The following is a 22,338-nucleotide window of genomic DNA, read 5'->3' as shown; positions in this document are numbered from 1 at the left end:
TTCCACATCCAGGCCCCACAGAACTTTCCATGGATTACCCCAGACGTTTCACATGCCCTGGTTCAATCCATTGACAGCACGTCGACCCCGGTAAACCACACCGTTCCAATTCACTCTATTCCTTGCACGCCTTTCACCCTCCTGCATGTTCAGGTCCCGATCACTCAAAATCTTTCTCCCACTTCTCCTCGTTCCCTCCACCTCTGACACATATATCCTCTTGGTCAATCTTTCCTCACTCATTCTCTCCATGTGACCAAACCATTTCTTACACATATATATACACATATACACACATACAGGAGGAAGAGAGGCGTGCATGGAATAGAGTGAATTGGAGCGAAGTGGCATACTGGGGTGAACATGTTGTCAATGGACAGAACCAGGGCATGTGAAGCATCTGGGGTAAACCATGGAAAGGTCTGTGGGGGCCTGGATGTGGATAGGGAGCTGTGGTTTCGGTGCATTACACATGACATATATATATATATGGGAAACAGAAGAAGGAGTCACGCGGAGAGTGCTCATCCTCCTCGAAGGCTCAGACTGGGGTGTCTAAATGTGAGTGGATGTAACCAAGATGTGAAAAAAAGGAGAGATAGGTAGTATGTTTGAGGAAAGGAACCTGGATGTTTTGGCTCTGAGTGAAACGAAGCTCAAGGGTAAAGGGGAAGAGTGGTTTGGGAATGTCTTGGGAGTAAAGTCAGGGGTTAGTGAGAGGACAAGAGCAAGGGAAGGAGTAGCAGTACTCCTGAAACAGGAGTTGTGGGAGTATGTGATAGAATGTAAGAAAGTAAATTCTCGATTAATATGGGTAAAACTGAAAGTTGATGGAGAGAGATGGGTGATTATTGGTGCATATGCACCTGGGCATGAGAAGAAAGATCATGAGAGGCAAGTGTTTTGGGAGCAGCTGAATGAGTGTGTTAGTGGTTTTGATGCACGAGACCGGGTTATAGTGATGGGTGATTTGAATGCAAAGGTGAGGAATGTGGCAGTTGAGGGAATAATTGGTATACATGGTGTGTTCAGTGTTGTAAATGGAAATGGTGAAGAGCTTGTAGATTTATGTGCTGAAAAAGGACTGGTGATTGGGAATACCTGGTTTAAAAAGCGAGATATACATAAGTATACGTATGTAAGTAGGAGAGATGGCCAGAGAGCGTTATTGGATGACGTGTTAATTGACAGGCGTGCGAAAGAGAGACTTTTGATGTTAATGTGCTGAGAGGTGCAACTGGAGGGATGTCTGATCATTATCTTGTGGAGGCTAAGGTGAAGATTTGTATGGGTTTTCAGAGAATAAGAGTGAATGTTGGGGTGAAGAGGGTGGTGAGAGTAAGTGAGCTTGGGAAGGAGACTTGTGTGAGGAAGTACCAGGAGAGACTGAGTACAGAATGGAAAAAGGTGAGAACAATGGAAGTAAGGGGAGTGGGAGAGGAATGGGATGTATTTAGGGAATCAGTGATGGATTGCGCAAAAGATGCTTGTGGCATGAGAAGAGTGGGAGGTGGGTTGATTAGAAAGGGTAGTGAGTGGTGGGATGAAGAAGTAAGATTATTAGTGAAAGAGAAGAGAGAGGCATTTGGACGATTTTTGCAGGGAAAAAATGCAATTGAGTGGGAGATGTATAAAAGAAAGAGACAGGAGGTCTAGAGAAAGGTGCAAGAGGTGAAAAAGAGGGCAAATGAGAGTTGGGGTGAGAGAGTATCATTAAATTTTAGGGAGAATAAAAAGATGTTCTGGAAGGAGGTAAATAAAGTGCGTAAGACAAGGGAGGAAATGGGAACTTCAGTGAAGGGCGCAAATGGGGAGGTGATAACAAGTAGTGGTGATGTGAGAAGGAGATGGAGTGAGTATTTTGAAGGTTTGTTGAATGTGTTTGATGATAGAGTGGCAGATATAGGGTGTTTTGGTCGAGGTGGTGTGCAAAGTGAGAGGGTTAGGGAAAATGATTTGGTAAACAGAGAAGAGGTAGTAAAAGCTTTGCGGAAGATGAAAGCCAGCAAGGCAGCAGGTTTGGATGGTATTGCAGTGGAATTTATTAAAAAAGGGGATGACTGTATTGTTGACTGTTGGTAAGGTTATTTAATGTATGTATGACTCATGGTGAGGTGCCTGAAGTTTGGCGGAATGCGTGCATAGTGCCATTGTACAAAGGCAAAGGGGATAAGAGTGAGTGCTCAAATTACAGAGGTATAAGTTTGTTGAGTATTCCTGGTAAATTATATGGGAGGGTATTGATTGAGAGGGTGAAGGCATGTACAGAGCATCAGATTGGGGAAGAGCAGTGTGGTTTCAGAAGCGGTAGAGGATGTGTGGATCAGGTGTTTGCTTTGAAGAATGTATGTGAGAAATACTTAGAAAAGCAAATGGATTTGTATGTAGCATTTATGGATCTGGAGAAGGCATATGATAGAGTTGATAGAGATGCTCTGTGGAAGATATTAAGAATATATGGTGTGGGAGGCAAGTTGTTAGAAGCATTGAAAAGTTTTTATCGAGGATGTAAGGCATGTGTGTGTGTAGGAAGAGAGGAAAGTGATTGGTTCTCAGTGAATGTAGGTTTGCGGCAGGGGTGTGTGATGTCTCCATGGTTGTTTAATTTGTTTATGGATGGGGTTGTTAGGGAGGTGAATGCAAGAGTTTTGGAAAGAGGGGCAAGTATGAAGTCTGTTGTGGATGAGAGAGCTTGGGAAGTGAGTCAGTTGTTGTTTGCTGATGATACAGCGCTGGTGGCTGATTCATGTGAGAAACTGCAGAAGCTGGTGACTGAGTTTGGTAAAGTGTGTGAAAGAAGAAAGTTAAGAGTAAATGTGAATAAGAGCAAGGTTATTAGGTACAGTAGGGTTGAGGGTCAAGTCAATTGGGAGGTGAGTTTGAATGGAGAAAAACTGGAGGAAGTGAAGTGTTTTAGATATCTGGGAGTGGATCTGGCAGCGGATGGAACCATGGAAGCGGAAGTGAATCATAGGGTGGGGGAGGGGGCGAAAATTCTAGGAGCCTTGAAGAATGTGTGGAAGTCGAGAACATTATCTCGGAAAGCAAAAATGGGTATGTTTGAAGGAATAGTGGTTCCAACAATGTTGTATGGTTGCGAGGCGTGGGCTATGGATAGAGTTGTGCGCAGGAGGATGGATGTGCTGGAAATGAGATGTTTGAGGACAATGTGTGGTGTGAGGTGGTTTGATCGAGTAAGTAACGTAAGGGTAAGAGAGATGTGTGGAAATAAAAAGAGCGTGGTTGAGAGAGCAGAAGAGGGTGTTTTGAAATGGTTTGGGCACATGGAGAGAATGAGTGAGGAAAGTTTGACGAAGAGGATATATGTGTCGGAGGTGGAGGGAACGAGGAGAAGAGGGAGACCAAATTGGAGGTAGAAAGATGGAGTGAAAAAGATCTTGTGTGATCGGGGCCTGAACATGCAGGAGGGTGAAAGGAGGGCAAGGAATAGAGTGAATTGGAGCGATGTGGTATACCGGGGTTGACGTGTTGTCAGTGGATTGAATCAAGGCATGTGAAGCGTCTGGGGTAAACCATGGAAAGCTGTGTAGGTATGTATATTTGCGTGTGTGGGCGTGTGTATATGCATGTATATGGGGGTGGGTTGGGCCATTTCTTTCGTCTGTTTCCTTGCGCTACCTCGCAAACACGGGAGACAGCGACAAAGCAAAAAAAAAAAAAAATATATATATATATATATATATATATATATATATATATATATATATATATATATATATATATATATAATAGATAATAAATAAATAATATAGGGGAGAAAGAATACTTCCCACGTATTCCCTGCGTGTCGTAGAAGGTGACTAAAAGGGGAGGGAGCGGGGGGCTGGAAATCCTCCCCTCTCATTTTTTTTTTAATTTTCCAAAAGAGGGAACAAAGAATTGCGCCAGGTGAGGGTATTCCCTCAAAGGCCCAGTCCTCTGTTCTTAACGCTACCTCGCTAATGCGGGAAATGGCGAATAGTTTGAAAGAAAAGATATATATATATATATATATATATATATATATATATATATATATATATATATATATATATATATATTTCTTTTTTTCTTTTAAACTATTCGCCATTTCCCACGTTAGCGAGGTAGCGTTAGGAACAGAGGACTGGGCCTTTTTTGGAATATCCTCACCTGGCCCCCTCTGTTCCTTCTTTTGGAAAATTTAAAAAAAATATGAATATATATATATATATATATATATATATATATATATATATATATATATATATATATATATATTTATATATTTATATATATATGAAAGCTGGCAAGGCGGCAGGTTTGGATGGTATTGCAGTGGAATTTATTAAAAAAAGGGGGTGACAGTATTGTTGACTGGTTGGTAAGGTTATTTAATGTATGTATGATTCATGGTGAGGTGCCTGAGGATTGGCAGAATGCTTGCATAGTGCCATTGTACAAAGGCAAAGGGGAAAAGAGTGAGTGCTCAAGTTACAGAGGTATAAGTTTATTGAGTATTCCTGGTAAATTATATGGGAGGGTATTGATTGAGAGGGTGAAGGCATGTACAGAGCATCAGATTGGGGAAGAGCAGTGTGGTTTCAGAAGTGGTAGAGGATGTGTGGATTAGGTGTTTGCTTTGAAGAATGTATGTGAGAAATACTTAGAAAAGCAAATGGATTTGTATGTAGCACTTATGGATCTGGAGAAGGCATATGATAGAGTTGATAGAGATGCTCTGTGGAAGGTATTAAGAATATATGGTGTGGGAGGCAAGTTGTTAGAAGCAGTGAAAAGTTTTTATCGAGGATGTAAGGCATGTGTACGTGTAGGAAGAGAGGAAAGTGATTGGTTCTCAGTGAATGTAGGTTTGCAGCAGGGGTGTGTGATATCTCCATGGTTGTTTAATTTGTTTATGGATGGGGTTGTTGGGGAGGTGAATGCAAGAGTTTTGGAAAGAGGGGCAAGTATGAAGTCTGTTGTGGATGAGAGAGCTTGGGAAGTGAGTCAGTTGTTGTTTGCTGATGATACAGTGCTGGTGGCTGATTCATGTGAGAAACTGCAGAAGCTAGTGACTGAGTTTGGTAAAGTGTGTGAAAGAAGAAAGGTGAGAGTAAATGTGAATAAGAGTAAGGTTATTAGGTACAGTAGGGTCGAGGGTCAACTCACTTGGGAGGTAAGTTTGAATGGAGAAAAACTTTAGGAAGTGAAGTGTTTTAGATATCTGGGAGTGGATCTGGCAGCGGATGGAACCATGAAAGCGGAAGTGAGTCACAGGGTGGGGGAGGGGGCGAAAGTTCTGGGAGCATTGAATAATGTGTGAAAGGCGAGAACATAATCTCGGAAAGCAAAAATGGGTATGTTTGAAGGAATAGTGGTTCCAAAAATGTTATATGGTTGCGAGGCGTGGGCTATAGATAGAGTTGTGTGGAGGATGGTGGATGTGCTGGAAATGAGATGTTTGAGGACAATATGTGGTGTGAGGAGGTTTGATCGAGTAAGTAATGAAAGGGTAAGAGAGTTGTGTGGTAATAAAAAGAGTCTGGTTGAGAGAGCAGAAGAGGGTGTTTTGAAATGGTTTGGTCACATTGAGTGAATGAGTGAGGAAAGATTGACAAAGAGGATATATGTGTCAGAGGTGGAGGGAACGAGAAGTGGGAGACCAAATTGGAGGTGGAAAGATGGAGTGAAAAAGATTTTGAGTGATCGGGGCCTGAACATGCAGGAGGGTGAAATTCGTGCAAGGAATAGAGTAAATTGGAACGATGTGGTATACCGGGATTGACGTGCTGTCAGTGGATTGAACCAGGGCATGTGAAGTGTTTGTGAGACCAAATTGGAGGTGGAAAGATGGAGTGAAAAAGTTTTTGAGTGATCAGGGCCTGAACATGTAGGAGGGTGAAATTCGTGTAAGGAATAGAGTAAATTGGAACGATGTGGTATACTGGGATTGACGTGCTGTCATTGGATTGAACCAGGGCATGTGAAGTGTCTTGGGTAAACCATGGAAAGTTCTGTGGGGCCTGGATGTGGAAAGAGAGCTGTGGTTTCAGTGCATTATACATGATAGCTAGAGAATGAGTGTGAACGAATGTGGCCTTTGTTGTCTTTTCCTAGCGCTACCTCGCACACATGCGGGGGGAGGGGGTTGTTATTTCATGTGTGGCGGAGTGGCAATGGGAATGAATAAAGGCAGACAGTATGAATTATCTACATGTGTATATTTGTATATGTCTGTGTTTGTATATATATGTATACGTTGAGATGTATAGGTGTGTATATATGCGTGTGTGGACGTGTATGTATATACATGTGTATGTGGGTGGGTTGGGCCATTCTTTCGTCTGTTTCCTTGCGCTACCTTGCAAACGCGGGAGACCGACAAAGCAAAATATACAGAATAAGATAAAATGAGTATAGTGCTTATGAATGCGCACTTATGAAAGAACAGATATGATTGCCAAAGGTCTTAGTTCAATTCTTGCTGTTGGATGGCATTATGTGTAACATATATACACATGCATATATTCATACTTCCTCACCCTTATCCATTTCCTAGCGCCACCCCACCTCTCAGTAAACAGCATTGCCACCTCATGACAATGAGGTAGCATCAGGAAACATACAGAGAAAGGCTAAATCTATTCTCAATCTGTGTAATGCACAGAAACCACAGCTCCTATCCAGATACACACATATATATATATGTGTGTGTGTGTGAGTGTATAATTTGTCGTTTTCTGATTTCCTCTTTCAGTATCATCTCTTTTGATGGGCCTGTATGATTAGATCTTTGCCTTTGCATTCCTGATGAAATTGAATGTATTTGAATGTAAGTAGAACAGAATAGGGAAACAGGATATAACATTCTCATACATTTCCACAAATAAAGTAGCTTGAATCAAAACGGTAACTGTAACATACATAGATCAGAAAATAGAGTTACTGAAATAAGAGGTCCTAGTTACTGAAAGAATAGATCCTGTTGGTTACTGAAAGAATAGGTTCTAGTAATATTTTGGGATCTAAATTGGTAATTCTTGATGTTAGATGGGGAGATGGACCAAGATTCGTGTCCTGATTTGTCTTTTCAGAATAGCTGGTCGCCATCTATGAGTATCAGATGCTGCTTCACCTAACATTACATGATCTGTCTTTGATTGGCTTATCTTAAGGTTGCTTAGGTTATCTACTGAATTTACCATAAGTGTCAAAGTAACAATCTCTGACATTTTGCATTGTTCATTGGTAAAGCATGTCATACTGAATGGTTGATTATTCATTAGACGAGTTCATTAATCAAAATTTCATAATTTGGTTATAGAATTTCTAAAATAATACCGAGGACCCTCAAATTTTTCCTTTGGTCTTCCACTATTATTTAAAGGGTAATATGTTAATGGTGTTCACAAAATTTTTCATTTTTAAACCCATATTATCCTTTGATAAGCACTAAACATTTTCATGATATGCTATGACATTGTGGTATGTAAATTAAACCGATACAAAATTTTATGTTTTTGCCAGTGTTGGTGAAAGTTTCAGTACAGATGTTTACTCAGTTTACCTTAAATTTGTTATTGGCATATTATCCCGTAAGGGATATGGGTTTCATAGTATTATTTTATTCCTTATACGAGCTTGGTTTCACTGCTCATAACTAAGGCCTTATTTGGTCATTACCACCAACACCTGCAGAAGGCTTGCAGATTAAATGGTAGCAGCCTAAATGATGTTCATTTTATGATGACATGATTTTATACAAATATGCAGCTACACATGGAATATTGTTACATTGATTTATCCGAGTTACGTACAAGTTACCATATGCCATAGGGAAGCTTTGTAGGCTTTAAGTCGTGCTAAAAGGGTTTATTAAGAATGTCATATGTTTTAGATTTATTTATGAAACTATAGTGATATATATTGATACAGAAACAATTATCGAGAATAAAGAACTAAATAAAATGGTACATACAGTAAATTCTTATGTAGTATATCTTGAATATTTTAAATATGTGGATAGAATACTGTATACATTATAAATGAACAACACTCACCTAAAACATAACCAAAGGACTAGCAGTTCCATAGATCTATTTATGTCTGTAGAGAAGATAAGGAGGAACTACCAAATTTGGGTCACCATTATCACCGACTTATAGCAAGGCTCCAGTTAGAGTCGACACGCTTATTTTTTTGTTACCCGAGACGGCATGGGCAGCTGAGGCCCTAATCAAGGCCCTCCCATTAATGCTATATATATATATATATATATATATATATATATATATATATATATATATATATATATATATATATATATCATAAAAATCTCCAAAAACCAGGATCGAACCTGGGACCCCTGCCATGTACCCATTTTATCGACCAACCCCTAGGGATGGATGAACCGCTCGGTTGACTGAGGACCGACTGCCGCAACCAGGATTCGAACCTTGCGTTCGACCCTGGGCGGCCCGTGAATGCGTCACGGTCAGGATCTATACATCGGAATATGTACCATTGATTTTCCTTTATTACAGAATGTTTTACTGTCATTAACACGAATTCCCATTTATAATGTACAAGTATTTCGGTGCGTACCTGATGATGACCACTGTATGGCAGACGAGAAGTTTGGTAGCCGATGTTCTCAACTGCTGGAATCCATTATAGTTACAGAATCTTCAGCTATCAAAACGTGATTACTACTGATTCACTTAGAATGAATAGGAATTGCACAGTCATGGGACGAAAACTTGTGTAAACTCACGATTCTCTTGGTTTCAATACTTTACTATAAATTCATCAAATTCGTGGGTCGCCGTAATGCACGTGTTCTGTACTCGGAGGCTTTGATGACCTTCCCATATTTTTTGGACCACATAATAAACACATATCATTACTCGGAGGCTTTGATGACCCCATATTGGTTTGGACCACATAATAAACACACAATCCTTCCTTAATGAAGTGCTTCATAGTCAGCACAGCACATGACAGAAATTATACTTCACTGTCTCATGGAGGAGACTATGAACATGGCGCCAAGACAGCCAAAGCTCATCCAAGCGTCCCTGATAACCTGAGCGTAAGTGCTGCGCCACGTGTCTTTACCCATCTGCTGGAGGGTTTTGTGGAAGAAGAGGGAGAAGGTAAGGCATTGGCCTACCCTTACCATGTCCCGTCGGGTGATGTCCAGTGCGCCATCGTCGAGTAGCTCGTTCATGGCCATAAGTGCACTTTGAAATATGATGTCATTTAAAGTGGATTTGTTTGATAAAGTTTCTGTCTCAAAAAGCAGTTGTTCTTTTTTAGCCACTGCTAGTGTGTGCCTGTTTAAAAGCCGTACAATAGTACTTGATAAACTCTCTCCGTCATCAGAAAGTTTGTGTATTCCCTTCACGAAATGCCGGAAAACCCCATAGTCGTCATCAATACCACGTTCTTCATGTTTTACTGGACTGGGTGAATCTTTAGCGTAGGGATCACTCTCATGGCAGTGTTGTAAGGGCATCACACCCCCAGGAGGGTTTACTAGAAGCCTCTTGTCACACCCTGCAGGCCAACCCCGGCGCAGCTGATGCAGCAGGTGGTCGTAGCTCTCTAACTTGTGTAGACGCTTCCTTACCACCGGCTGCCGCGCGTAACGCTGCAACACACAGCCCTCGCCAGCTGCCCTTGGTGGCGGGGTGAGGCTTTCCCCGCGCTCGTTCAGGTTCAGATGTATTATTTTCAATCGGATCTCGGGCACCATGTAGTCAGTTCGCGGGATCTCTTCTATGTGGTTGACGCTGGAATACATTTTGGCAAGAAATATGTACGGCTGAGCAATTTCCTGTTATAAAAACTGCAGTGCTGAGGGCAGGTCGTGGTTGGCGTAGGGGAATTATTGGTTCTGGGTCAGCGGTTGCCTTGTGTCTGTGTCAAATCATGATGGAGGATGCCCTTGGCTGTAGTGTGTTTTGAGGATGTTAACTGCTCACTGCCATGTTTGTGACTAACCTTCCCACGTGACGAGCCACAACTAGTTCTGTAGGCAGGAGATAGGGGGACCGGATGCCAAGAGAGCGCGCCAGTCCCATCGTGCTGCCAACATCATGTGCTTGACGCCAAAACTGCACCAGGATTGAGCAACATGCGTGTGTTGTTTTTATCTTGGCAAGCACAGATACCGGTGATTGTCATTCACATATAGCTTCAGATTTCAGAGAAATCGATACTCTATAAGATTGGATCATGGAATATCTAGATATTGTTGGACGTCATAATACCGATGATAGCGGACGGGTAGTGACTGGCAAACACCCCAGCTCCCCAATCCATTTATCCTTCTTCCTTGCCAACTAAAGTATCATTAACACGACCAATGAGAGGGGGGGCGCAGGGGGTACATCGTCCTCGGGCCCGGGGGTCCAAAAGGGGACCCGGAAAATTCCTGGCTGATAATTTTTTTGATATATTGAAGACTAGCATTCACATTTTGTGTGAGCCTACATAATTAAGGTATTCTTAAAGCGCTTGTGAAGTACACTACTGAACTAAGTGGCTAAAAAACAGGCTGTCTGATGGAGAAGGGCAGGGAACCCGAAAGAAACATTGCACTTCCTTATTAAATTTCTATCAGAGACCCTGTACATAGATTTGGCTTCCTTCTCGAGTAGGCAGTATGTCTTGAGTAAGAAAAAAAATTGATTCTTTAACTTTTAGAGTTTCTGTAGTAGTATATACCTGTATGTCGTATCGTACGCTGGTTTAACTGTTGCTAAGTGCTGTATCAGCAGCAGTTTCTCACCTCGCCTCATCACACACACCACACACGCCGCAGTGGTTGGCGTTTTACTCACTGGTCTAACGAGTCCCGGACAAGGAGACAGTCTCACAGCCAACGCAGTTGTTTATCCTCTTTTTAGTCCTAGGCGATGAATGGTGTAACATTGTGTACACAGTGTTAAAACATAGTACAGTACATAGTACATTATATGTACATGGATGAGAGACGGAGCAAAGCGAGTGTGAAAATCGAAATACCGTTGTTATTTTGAAGCATTACTATTATTCTGAAGCATCATTAATCCCATGGATGACACTTCTCAACTTACTAATATCAGTTTTAGGCTATTTAGCACCTTTGCTTTTTGTTTGTTTTCCGGAAAAATAATGCATCGAATATATGATGCTTCGAAACAAAGTGGTGTCCATGTATAACTCTTTGTATCATGTGTAGGTGTCCATGTATAACTCTTTGTATCATGTGTGACGCGCAACTCCCCCCCTCCGCCCTTCCCCAACTTCTCTAATATACCAGTAGGTTAAGTGAAGGTCAAACCTTCCCAGCGCGTCACATACTAGACTGTTTCACGATTTACTGGTAGTGTGGGTTCAGTTATTTAGATGTTGTGGTGGTTCAGATACATTTTTACTGACGGGAAAGTTGTTTAGCCATATCACCAAGTAATCAGATTTCGTTTGTAAGCAAAATGCTGCGGACAACTTGGGTCAGTTGTGTAACTGGATGTTGTGAGCAGATTGTTTATATTATTACTGATTTTACAATGAGGTAGGGTTAACGTGATGGCCAAAACGTCAAGCACCAAATCAAACAATGAAAATAGCTCAAAATTTACGGATGAATGACGATTTTGATGTTTGTGAGTGTTTATGGTCATGCATACACGAAAGGTTCTTACTTTGGGTCATGAAGGTTACAGTATAGTCCCGCACAAAGTCAAGAACTTAGTGGGTGTAATGTCATTCTAAAGGCTGAAGACCTGCTGCTGCAGGGAACAGACGACTCACTGCCGGCCATGTTTCTCATCCTTTCAGCAAATGCCTTGCCCGTTTAGAAATATGTCCTCTTAATAGATTGCCTTTTGATTAATTCCAGAGTAAGCTAGCCGTAATGCTAATGTGTAAACTTTACAAATCAAATATTCGTAGGGCGTTTGACTGATGTTAAACTGGATTATCGTTTGTTAAACTGTGTTTTCGTTTCCATAAGTTAGAGCAATGTATGTACAATCACAATCAATATTTTCTTTACCCATCCCCTATGGAAGGCGAAGCTGAGGTTTTAAAGAGGCTAAAGCGAGCGGACGTGTGTTAATTTAGTAGTATGTTAATAACTCAGGATGACGGTGGAGCACACACACCTCACCCCAACACGGAATTTTCATATAAAAACATGAACACTGAAGTTGGCTTGATGATTCCTGAATAGTGTGAACAATAGAAAAAGACTGGTTTCACCAATCCTTCGTAGTCGTGAGTAATTGCTTGACCAATTAACTAGCGAATGTCTTCCCGCCTGGTCTTTCTTAAACCATGTTGGCTTCGATTTTTTTCCTACCAGGAAGGTAAAGAAACTGAATGACGACAGCAAGTCCTTAAGGTATGCATATATTGTTATCTCCGTCTGTCCTTACGATGTATTCCATATCGCGGATGTTTTATTGTCAGCATCAACTGTCCTGTTTTGCCCAGGTGATATATGGCATGCGCCAGGTAGTACGAGACAGAAGATGATTTCATATGTTCGTAGACATGAAACGTTCGTAAATACAGTGAGCCACAACTAGAGTAATAAATTCATCATACGAAGAGCTAGTATAGGTCGATAGAGGTGGAAAAATGAGATGGTATATTATTAAACTCGCTCTTTCTCTGAAAATTCCCAGTTAATAAAGGAAATGAAATTGAATAATGCTGCGTAGCATGGTCACCCTCCAAACCGACGGAAATAAACTCTGCAGAAGCAACTCGCACGCGAAATTGGTGGAGAAGAACGTATATATTATCAGGCGAGGTTGAATGAACTCAAACTCTGCTGCTAAGAAGGAAGAAGAGATACGGGGTAATTTACGCTTGGCAGCGAATTGAGGGCACCAAGAGCAATGTACTCAGCTTGCAAGCGTCTTGGCTAAGTATAATCAAGTAAAGTCTTAAGTAATAACATAGTATGTACCAGAAAGCTATCAGACATATATATATACGGGGCCCATGAAGAAATATGGAAAGAATATTATTTGTATAATGAAATATGCTGTGTAAACATACAGAAGCATTTGATAGAAACCCAGATAACTGGTTGATGAACCCAGGATTGACTTATGTAATGTGCGTGACGACAGAGAAACAGTGATGTTAATCCAATGGGATTTGCTTTGAGCGGTTACATAGTCTCACCAATGAGAAAAGTTTCGTCATAGGTCTCTCTCTCTCTCTCTCTCTCTCTCTCTCTCTCTCTCTCTCTCTCTCTCTCTCTCTCTCTCTCTCTCTCTCTCTCTCTCTCTCTCTCTCTCTCCAATTGTGTAAGAACTTACGAAAAAGAAGACGCCAGGTTAGGACAGCACCGAGCTGATAATGTAAAATGCATGTGATGCATAATGGAACGATGACTAAGTGAAGGACGAGGGTTTTCGCTGTACATTTAACATTATGTAGGATTTGAAAACAGAGCTCACTCGAAATTCTTACCTTCACCTCTCATTCGACTGGGTCGATATTGAGTCTTTGTGTACTAAGCTTTTTCTTTGGTTTTCTTGTTTCGTTCTTGTCTCTTCTGCATGTTTTTCTTTCCGTTCAGTCTATTATGGTAGTTGTTGATGGGACACCATCTGCTTATCCCCTTAATGGTGGTTTTCCTCAAGGTTCCCGCCTGTTGCCTGCCGTGTTTTGTTACCTCCATAAGTATTTCTTCAGTGTTCAACCCATTGTTCAACCCTGTCATCTCACTTTCATCGTTCAGTCCTATTCCCTCCCTCTCACTTTCCCTCCCTTCTTCCAATATTTCTTTTCCTCATAGCGAACGTATTTCCTCTCCTGTACAACATCAAGGAATAGGGAAGTGGTATTCTGGTTAAGTTCAGCAGTGCCAGAAGGTAGTGTTCAGCTTTATTTTTCTCTAAATCTCACTTGTGTCCTACAGCTCAGTTTCAAAACAAATTTCAGCCGGGTAAGCGTGTACGGCGTCCTCCACTGTCCTAGAAAACTCACATACTGAACATCGCAAAATTTGCAGCCCAAAAGCTGGGTGTGTTGCATAGGTGCCGTCGATATTTTTCTTATAAGCAGATTCTCCAAGTCTACGTGGGCCTCATTCACCGCAGTACCGAATACTGGTTGCGTATAGCATATGTAAAGTAACATTTTCCACCTTTCTAATTGCTAGAGAGGAATTAAAAGCCTGCCACCTCATAAACTCTCCAGCTGTTACTCTCTTCAGCCGTCCTTTTCCGTCTGCTAGATTGTTGTTTCCTTCTCTCTTTTCTACAGGTATTACGTAACTCGGAATTGTTTTCCTGAGCTGTATTCCTGTACCAGTCCCTAAGAACCAATCTTGCAATGCACATCTGGTTGCTGCTTTCTCGTAGCTTCTGTTTATTGTCTTGTTTCAGGCTTGCAATGCACATCTGGTTGCTGCTTTCCCGTAGCTTCTTTTTATTGTATTGTTTTCGTCTCTCTCTTTCATAGGTATTACTTTGGCACCGCTCACATGAGCTATATTCCTGTTCCACTCCTTAACAACTGTGTTCACAATACATATGGCTACTTATTTCCCATAACGGTCTGTCTTCAGACCTTTTACGCAAGATGTAACTGTTATGGCATATTTGTTATAATGGTTAGTGTTGTTAAAATGGTTAGTATTGTTGTAATGGTTAGTGTTTATTGTGATGGTTAGTGTTGTTAAAATGGTTAGTGTTGTTGTAATGGTTAGTGTTTGTTGTGATGGTTAGTGTTGTTGAAATGGTTAGTGTTGCTGTAATGGTTAGTGTTGTTAAAATGTTTAGTGTTGTTGTAATGGTTAGTGTTGTTGAAATGGTTAGTGTTGCTGTTATGGTTAGTGTTGTAATGGTTAGTGTTGTTGTAATGGTTAGTGTATGTTGTGAAGGCTAGTGTTTGTTGTAATGGTTAGTGTTTTGTAATGGTTAGTGTTGTAATGGTTAGTGTTTGTGGTGATGGATACCGTCCGTGATGTTAATCGAGCACTTGATGGTAATGATGATTAGCGTACGTGATAACGGTCAGCAATCGTGGCCTGGGGCCGGGCACGTCTCCAGGCGGTGTTAGCATAATTGTCGCCCCGGCTGGGGGGTGAGGGGGGGTCTGGAGATGGGGGGACGCAGAAAGTTGGGTCAGGGTGGGGTCTTCAGATGGTGCCGGAGGGTGGGTATGGGCCGGGATGGGGTTAAGGGATTGGGAGGGGGGGGGGGGAGTTGCAGATGGAGCCGGAGGGTGGAGTGGCGCGGGATGGGGTTGGGTAGGGGAGTTACAGATGGAGGCTGAGGGTGGGTATGGCGTGGGAGGGGAGGATGACTTGAGATGGAGCCAGATTATGAGCATGAGATCAGTGCTGGCGGGAGGCCAGAGCGCCAGCCAGGTACACAGGCGATGAGGTAAATGGCATGTAACACGCATCGAGTTTGCTCCATCATATCAACAGTCGTACAGAAGTGTTTTTCATGCTCATGGGACTATAGATAGCTATAGGAAAACATGAAGGTGATTAATAGGCAGCTTAGCTGATAAGGCTGCGTGTTCCTGGGAATATATAGAGATCGCATAAATGAAACTGGATTACCCTGAGAGATGTTTTCTCTATGTTTGTTTGTTTGTATGCGTTTGTTTTTCTTGGCTCCAACAGTTTATTGGTGAGGCTGTGGCAGCGAGGTAGAGGCTCCAATGACGAAGATGGAAGACTCGCTTCCTAGATATTGGAATATGGGGGATGAACAGGTATCAGAATACTTGCTACCTGTTGGTCTGTGACGAGGTTGTATGCAGGAGGACAGCAACTGTCCCTTAAATTTCTAATGTATTTAGATGGATAATAAAGGCCATTACTACCTCCGGTACATCTTCCAGTAATAAGATGATCATGAGGGAATACCATGTACTGTGGAGAGAGTATACTGATATGGAAATTTTATTGGAAACTGTGAACAGAAACCTCGGATTTGATCACGTTCCAGACGCCGGGGCTTCAGATCTGAGAATAAGATATTGAAATGCATACTACATTTTATGTTGTCATTGCTTTGCCATGGGCATAATGTTATTCATCGAAAGACAAGGTGCATACGTAATATCTGTGAATGAAGAAGGATCAGTGTTACCAGTTAGCTACCTTGCGATGTTCCCATTGAACCTTTATATAGCAATATTTCAATTTATAGAGAATGGCAGGAACGTTCCCAAGGCTCACAGCCTCCTTGGGGTAGAGATAATTCGTTCTCTACGAAGAAGGGAGAAGTGGGGGTCTTTTATCCAATTAATGACAGCAGTAAATGTACCTCACCATTTCCAGAAATGACCATCATGGAACATGTCCGTAACCGGGAATTTAAGAGCGCTTTGTCCCACAATAAGTGAGACATGTCCACTTTCTCAAAAATTGTCGTAAGAATAAAGTTATTTTTCTCGGTGTTAAGACTTCAGAAAAGGTGTTTTTTTTTAACTTTCGTCCTCCAGGACGTAAAATGCAGCAGGGATGTGGTTTTAAATTCCTGCTGAAAGACTCCTTAGAAATGATGCTGTTTAATTCTCAGTGTCAGACCGCTAGCACCGAATACTACCTCAAACTTAGTGGTTCAAATCGTAAGTGATGGTGGCAGTCTTGCTGAGTAGGAGAAAAAGTGAGTTATTATAAAGTCCCTCTCTTACATAGAAAACATATCGGATCTTTAGGATTTCCTCTGTCTTGAGGGGAAAAACCAGCCCCTATTTGACAGTGGCAGTAACGCTTGCGAGTGTAATAACATGTTTCTACTGTTTTTGTATCAGTATATTAGTTATCGTCGGTGACAAACTTCTTTATAATATTTCAGGTATTGGGAGGATCCTTCTTTCAGTATATTGTAATTAGAATTAACTCAGATTGAAGAATCTTACGATTATAAAGACAAAATGAAGGATATTACGATTATAAAGACAAAATGGTAAATCGTAGTATTTATTTTAAAGGCAAGGCGTTAAGGACCTTGACACCTGTGTGCTGTTTGCGGGTTTCTCTCATTCTCCTGTTTCCTGAACTGTCTCAGCCAGGAATAAATAGATTATACAAGAAAACATACCTGTGCACACGCCCACCACAGGACACATCCCTCTCTACGCAGTCTAAATTGGCAGCGACAAACGTCTTTCTAAAGATTCTGGGGTGTGACGTATTGCAGGAAGTATGTTCCATTACGCGTCATTATCGATGAAAAGACCTGTAGTGTTGTGCTTATGTTGTTCGTAATGATATAGTTCATCAACATTAAGACAACAGTTGTCTAATTGCTAAAGTAGAATGAGCCGAGCGATAATTCCCGTGCGGACGATTTCACAACCCATTATTTGCCAGGGTTTCATAATTTAACACCAGCTGACTGATGCATCAGACGGAGGAAAAGTAAGAAACTTATGAATTAGAAACATGTATGTCGATGATTTGACATTTCGTAGATCTGATACTTTTGAGTCGGCTGAAAATACGTATGTGCAAGAATTACACGGTTGTAGCAGTTGAAGTATTAAGATGGCAGCTTAATGAGGCAGCTTAATGACATCACACACACACACACGCTCTCTCTCTCTCTCTCTCTCTCTCTCTCTCTCTCTCTCTCTCTCTCTCTCTCTCTCTCTCTCTCTCTCTCTCCTCATAGTCACAGTGTATTTCAAATCTGCACACAAGCACTACCAAACCATTACAAGAAGTAGACTTTACAAATGTCGAAAGTGTAATTAGGCGATATGTATAATATATAAATATATATTTCAGATTTTGAATATACAAGGTAATGTAATTCCATGGCGGTACTTCCTCTTTACGAGTGTATACTTTGTTTTTGAACCTGAAAAAATATTTGTACAATCCGAAATTACAATTTTAAACGTATTATTTTTTCTAAGTCATGTACATTTAAGCAAGGTTTCAAGGTAATTTTTAGATGTCATATTCTCTCTTCTAACAGTCATTTCATTAAAATTACACCTCTGATATATAGCCATGTAAGCGTTTAGGTTGTATAACGCAAGAGAACAGATTCATAGCGAAAGGTTACGAAGTTTATCGCACGCTGGCATCCACTCGAACCGAGCGAATGATTGATAGAATCTTGAAACTACAGATATAAGTTGTTGGATTTAATGGCTGGCAACAGTTGAATTGTCATCCAATCTGTACCTTACGCATCATACTTACATAATGAGTACATCTATTTTTGTGTTAATCTTCCTTATCCACGTGGTGCAAATTTGAAGGGGTCTAGCATGAGTGTTGTGTAGGTCTTTGATGAATTCCTGAAGCAAAAGCAGCGCTAGGCTTCCTTACACATGCATGGGTTCTGTTCTTGGTCGTGCTTGCTGCATGGGAACTGGGAAGCTTCGTAGCCATCTCCTTATTTATAGGAAAGCATTGACGTAGTCTCATGCATCCTAAAGCATTCTAGCGTCACTTTATATTGACCAATGAAAAGCATTGCGCCAAATGTTCCCGTGCATTCTCTGGCGCCAGCTCGACGGCAGTAAAGTGCACTGGTTGTGATATATACGCCCGTCGAGGGTCATCTGGTGTAACTGTCGTCCTCAAAGCATAGTCAGACACGACACTCATGGATAGATTCTTTCTGTTTCCAATTGTCTTCGAATTATCTTCTGCTGCACTGTCGATTATGTACTTAGTTTTATCTGCAGTCATTATCTACTTTTATCTACAATCATAATACCTGATTTTTTGAAACAAAATTAACTGTGTTTGTGATACGGTTAATTTTGAAACTGGAAATAATATATATAAGTAATCTTGTCTAGCTTTCTAAGAATTACAACTTTTCGGAATCTTTTATATGTGTCAGAGTTTTAAGCTTAGCTTTGAAAACCTGCCAAGTATGTTGAAAATTTTGGACCAGAGTTACTATCACTAATTTCTACATCGGCACCATAAAAGAATGTCGGAAAATCAACAGGCTTGTCAACCGCTAGAGAATAATAAGATAAAGAGATGACGATTTTGTCATGCATCTGAATGCTGCAGTAGGTGATGAAGGCAAGTAATATATTTGATGCATTTTAGAAGTTAGATATTCCATACTGGTAGAACTCTCTCAAGGAACTTAAATGGACTTTGAAAAGTACAGTAAATTATTGTGGGAACGGAGGAGACGTATTCTTGAAATGTGATATCCACATGTTATGGCAATAATTTCCGCAAAATAAGCTTCCTGAAACTGAAATCCTTGATTATTTCAAACTGAATCCAATGTTCTAAGTTGCCTAAAGCAGTGTCGATGACTTAGTGAGAAAAATTTGAAGCCGCCGATCTCGCCTGGCTGCCAGGTTAGACTGCGGCCAACCAACCGGCTGGGACTATTTGTGCTGTCTCCGCCTGTCTCTCCTCCTCCACCACCTCCCTGCTGGCCCGCCCGTGAACCTTCAGCAATATCTAACTTATGCGCTCCTCACCGTGATGGAATAAGAAACCTTAAGCGGGGTGAAGCTATCGCGATAAAAAGTTGCTTTAAAAAGATATGAATGTGAGGCTGGCTGTGTCGTGTTGCCGCTGTGTATACATCGTAGGAAATTTATGTTAGATTGTATAATTTTTCTTTGTTGACACACAACTCCATATATTTTCTCAGTTTTTCAATACTCTTTTTTCGAACCCACAGATGCGCCTCACCCAAACATAAACACCCCTGCTGTACCCGGATATGCCCTAGATCTTTGTATGAGCGACGTTGTGGTGTACACACTTCCTACATGCAGCCTTTTCTTCCATACACTTATTTACACGCATTCCTTTAGTACCTTGTTTATAGGAATGTATTTACATCCGTTCTACACACTCTTCTGCCCCTCGTCTTTACATTTACATCTGTCCTACACACATCTGTCTTCCCCTCGTTTGTACATTTACACTTGCGCTGCACACCACTGTGTACCCTTCGTTTGTACATTGACACCCGTTGTATACACTTCTGCCTCTCCCTCATCTGTATATAAATTTATATTTGTTTTATTTGCTTTGTCGCTGTCTCCCGCGTTAGCGAGGTAGCGCAAGGAAACAGACGAAAGAATGGCCCAACCCATCCACATACACATGTATATACATACTCGTCCACACACAGCACATATACTTACCTATACATCTCAATGTATACATATATATACACACAGACATATACATATATACCCATGTACATAATTCATACTGTCTGCCTTTATTCATTCCCATCGCCACCTCGCCACACGTGGAATAACAACACCCTCCCCCCTCATGTGTGCGAGGTAGCGCTAGGAAAAGACAACAAAGGCCACATTCGTTCACACTAAGTCTCTAGCTGTCATGTAATAATGCACTGAAACCACAGCTCCCTTTCCACATCCAGGCCCCACAGAACTTTCCATGGTTTACCCCAGACGCTTCACATGCCCTGGTTCAATCCATTGACAGCATGTCCACCCCGGTATACCACATCGTTCCAGTTCACTCTATTCTTCGCACGCCTTTTACCCTCCTGCATGTTCAGGCCCCGATCACTCAAAATCTTTTTCACCATATATATCTTTCTTTCATACTATTCGCCATTTCCCGCGTTAGCGAGGTAGCGTTAAGAACAGAGGACTGGGCCTTTGAGGGAATATCCTCATCTGGCCCCCTTCTCTGTTCCGTCTTTGGGGAAAAAAAAAAAAAAACAAGAGGGGAGGATTTCCAACCCCCCGCTCCCTTCCCTTTTAGTCGCCTCCTACGACACGCTGGGAATTCGTGGGAAGTATTCTTTCTCCCCTATCCCCAGGGATATATATATATTGAATCAAGGCATGTGAAGCGTCTGGGGTAAACCATGGAAAGCTGTGTAGGTATGTATATTTGCGTGTGTGGACGTATGTATATACATGTGTATGGGGGTGGGTTGGGCCATTTCTTTCGTCTGTTTCCTTGCGCTACCTCGCAAACGCGGGAGACAGCGACAAAGTATAAAAAAAATATATATATATATATATATATATATATATTTATATATATATATATATATATATATATATATATATGTATATATATATATATATATATATATATATATATATATATATATAATATATATATATATATATATATATATATATATATATATATATACATATATATATATATATATATATATATATATATCCAACCTTGCACATCTAAGCTTGCCCACAGCACCTACACATATGCTTCTTTCCACGCCCTTGCTGTCACTCGTACAAAATATACAGCTCTGTTACACATAAATCTCTGTCCCACACATCCACACGTATGAGTTTCTAAAATACTCACACACACACACACACACACACACACCATCATACACAGTGGCGTATAGTGATGTTGATGATATAAAAATCTTTCATTTTGTTTTAATGAACCGAAGCGAATAAGATACCGTACAGGTTGAAGTTATCGCGATAAAAAGTTGTTTGAAAGAAAATGAGAATTTGGCTGTGTCGTGTTACTGTCGTATGTAAATCATAGGAACTTTGTTAGATTATATATATATATATATATATATATATATATATATATATATATATATATATATATATGTATATATATATATATGTATGTATATATATATATATATATATACCTCGCAAACGCGGGAGACAGCGACAAAGTATAAAAAAAAAAATATATATATATATATATATATATATATATATATATATATATATATATCAGTTTTTATGATACTTTTTTCGCATTCACGCTTCACCCAAACACTCGTACGGAAGTATAAAAGAAAGAGGCAGGAGGCCAAGACAAAGGTGCAAGAGGTGAAAAACAGGGCAAATGAGAGTTGGGGTGAGAGAGTATCATTAAATTTCTGGAAGAATAAAAAGATGTTTTGGAGGGAGGTAAATAAAGTGCGTAAGACGAGAACAAATGGGAACATCTGTGAAGGGGGCTAATGGGGAGGTAATAACAAGTAGTGATGAAGTGAGTATTTTGATGGTTTATTGAATATGTTTGATGATAGAGTGGCAGATATAGGATGTTTTGGTCAAGTAGGTGTGCGAAGTGAGACGGTCAAGGATAATGGTTTGGTAGACAGAGAGGAGGTAGTGAAAGATTTGCAGAAGATGAAAGCCGGCAAGGCGGCGGGTTTGTATGGTATTTCAGTGGAATTTATTAGAAAAGGGGGTTACTTTGTTGTTGACTGGTTTGTAAGGATATTCAGTGTATGTATGGTTCATGGTGTATTGCCTAAGGATTGGCCGAATGCATGCATAGTGCCATTTTACAGAGGCAAAGGGGATATAGGTGAGTGTTCAAATTACAGAGGTATAAGTTTATTGAGTATTCTTGGGAAATTATATGGGAGGGCATTG

At 40.8% G+C, this 22,338-nt stretch overlaps 2 protein-coding genes across 4 annotated transcripts in view; one reads left to right on the top strand and one right to left on the bottom strand.

The window, feature by feature from the left end:
* LOC139757888 (uncharacterized) overlaps positions 1-13,253 on the bottom strand; it is a 49,754-nt gene extending 36,501 nt beyond the window's left edge. For 2 of the 3 annotated variants that reach the window (XR_011714732.1, XR_011714733.1), the window contains exon 1: positions 8,587-13,253. Coding sequence is in view for 1 of the 3 variants with exons in the window: in XM_071678809.1 (XP_071534910.1) it covers positions 9,161-9,787 (627 nt within the window). In the remaining 2 variants the exon portion in view is untranslated. The remainder of the gene's footprint in view (positions 1-8,586) is intronic. The other variant, XM_071678809.1, reaches the window with a different exon arrangement.
* Positions 1-22,338, top strand: part of LOC139757885 (uncharacterized) — a 686,077-nt gene that overhangs the window by 514,731 nt on the left and 149,008 nt on the right.

This window comes from Panulirus ornatus, chromosome 28 (assembly GCF_036320965.1).
Source record: "Panulirus ornatus isolate Po-2019 chromosome 28, ASM3632096v1, whole genome shotgun sequence".
Lineage (NCBI taxonomy): Eukaryota > Metazoa > Arthropoda > Malacostraca > Decapoda > Palinuridae > Panulirus > Panulirus ornatus.
This window is presented reverse-complemented; position numbering and strand designations above follow the sequence as displayed.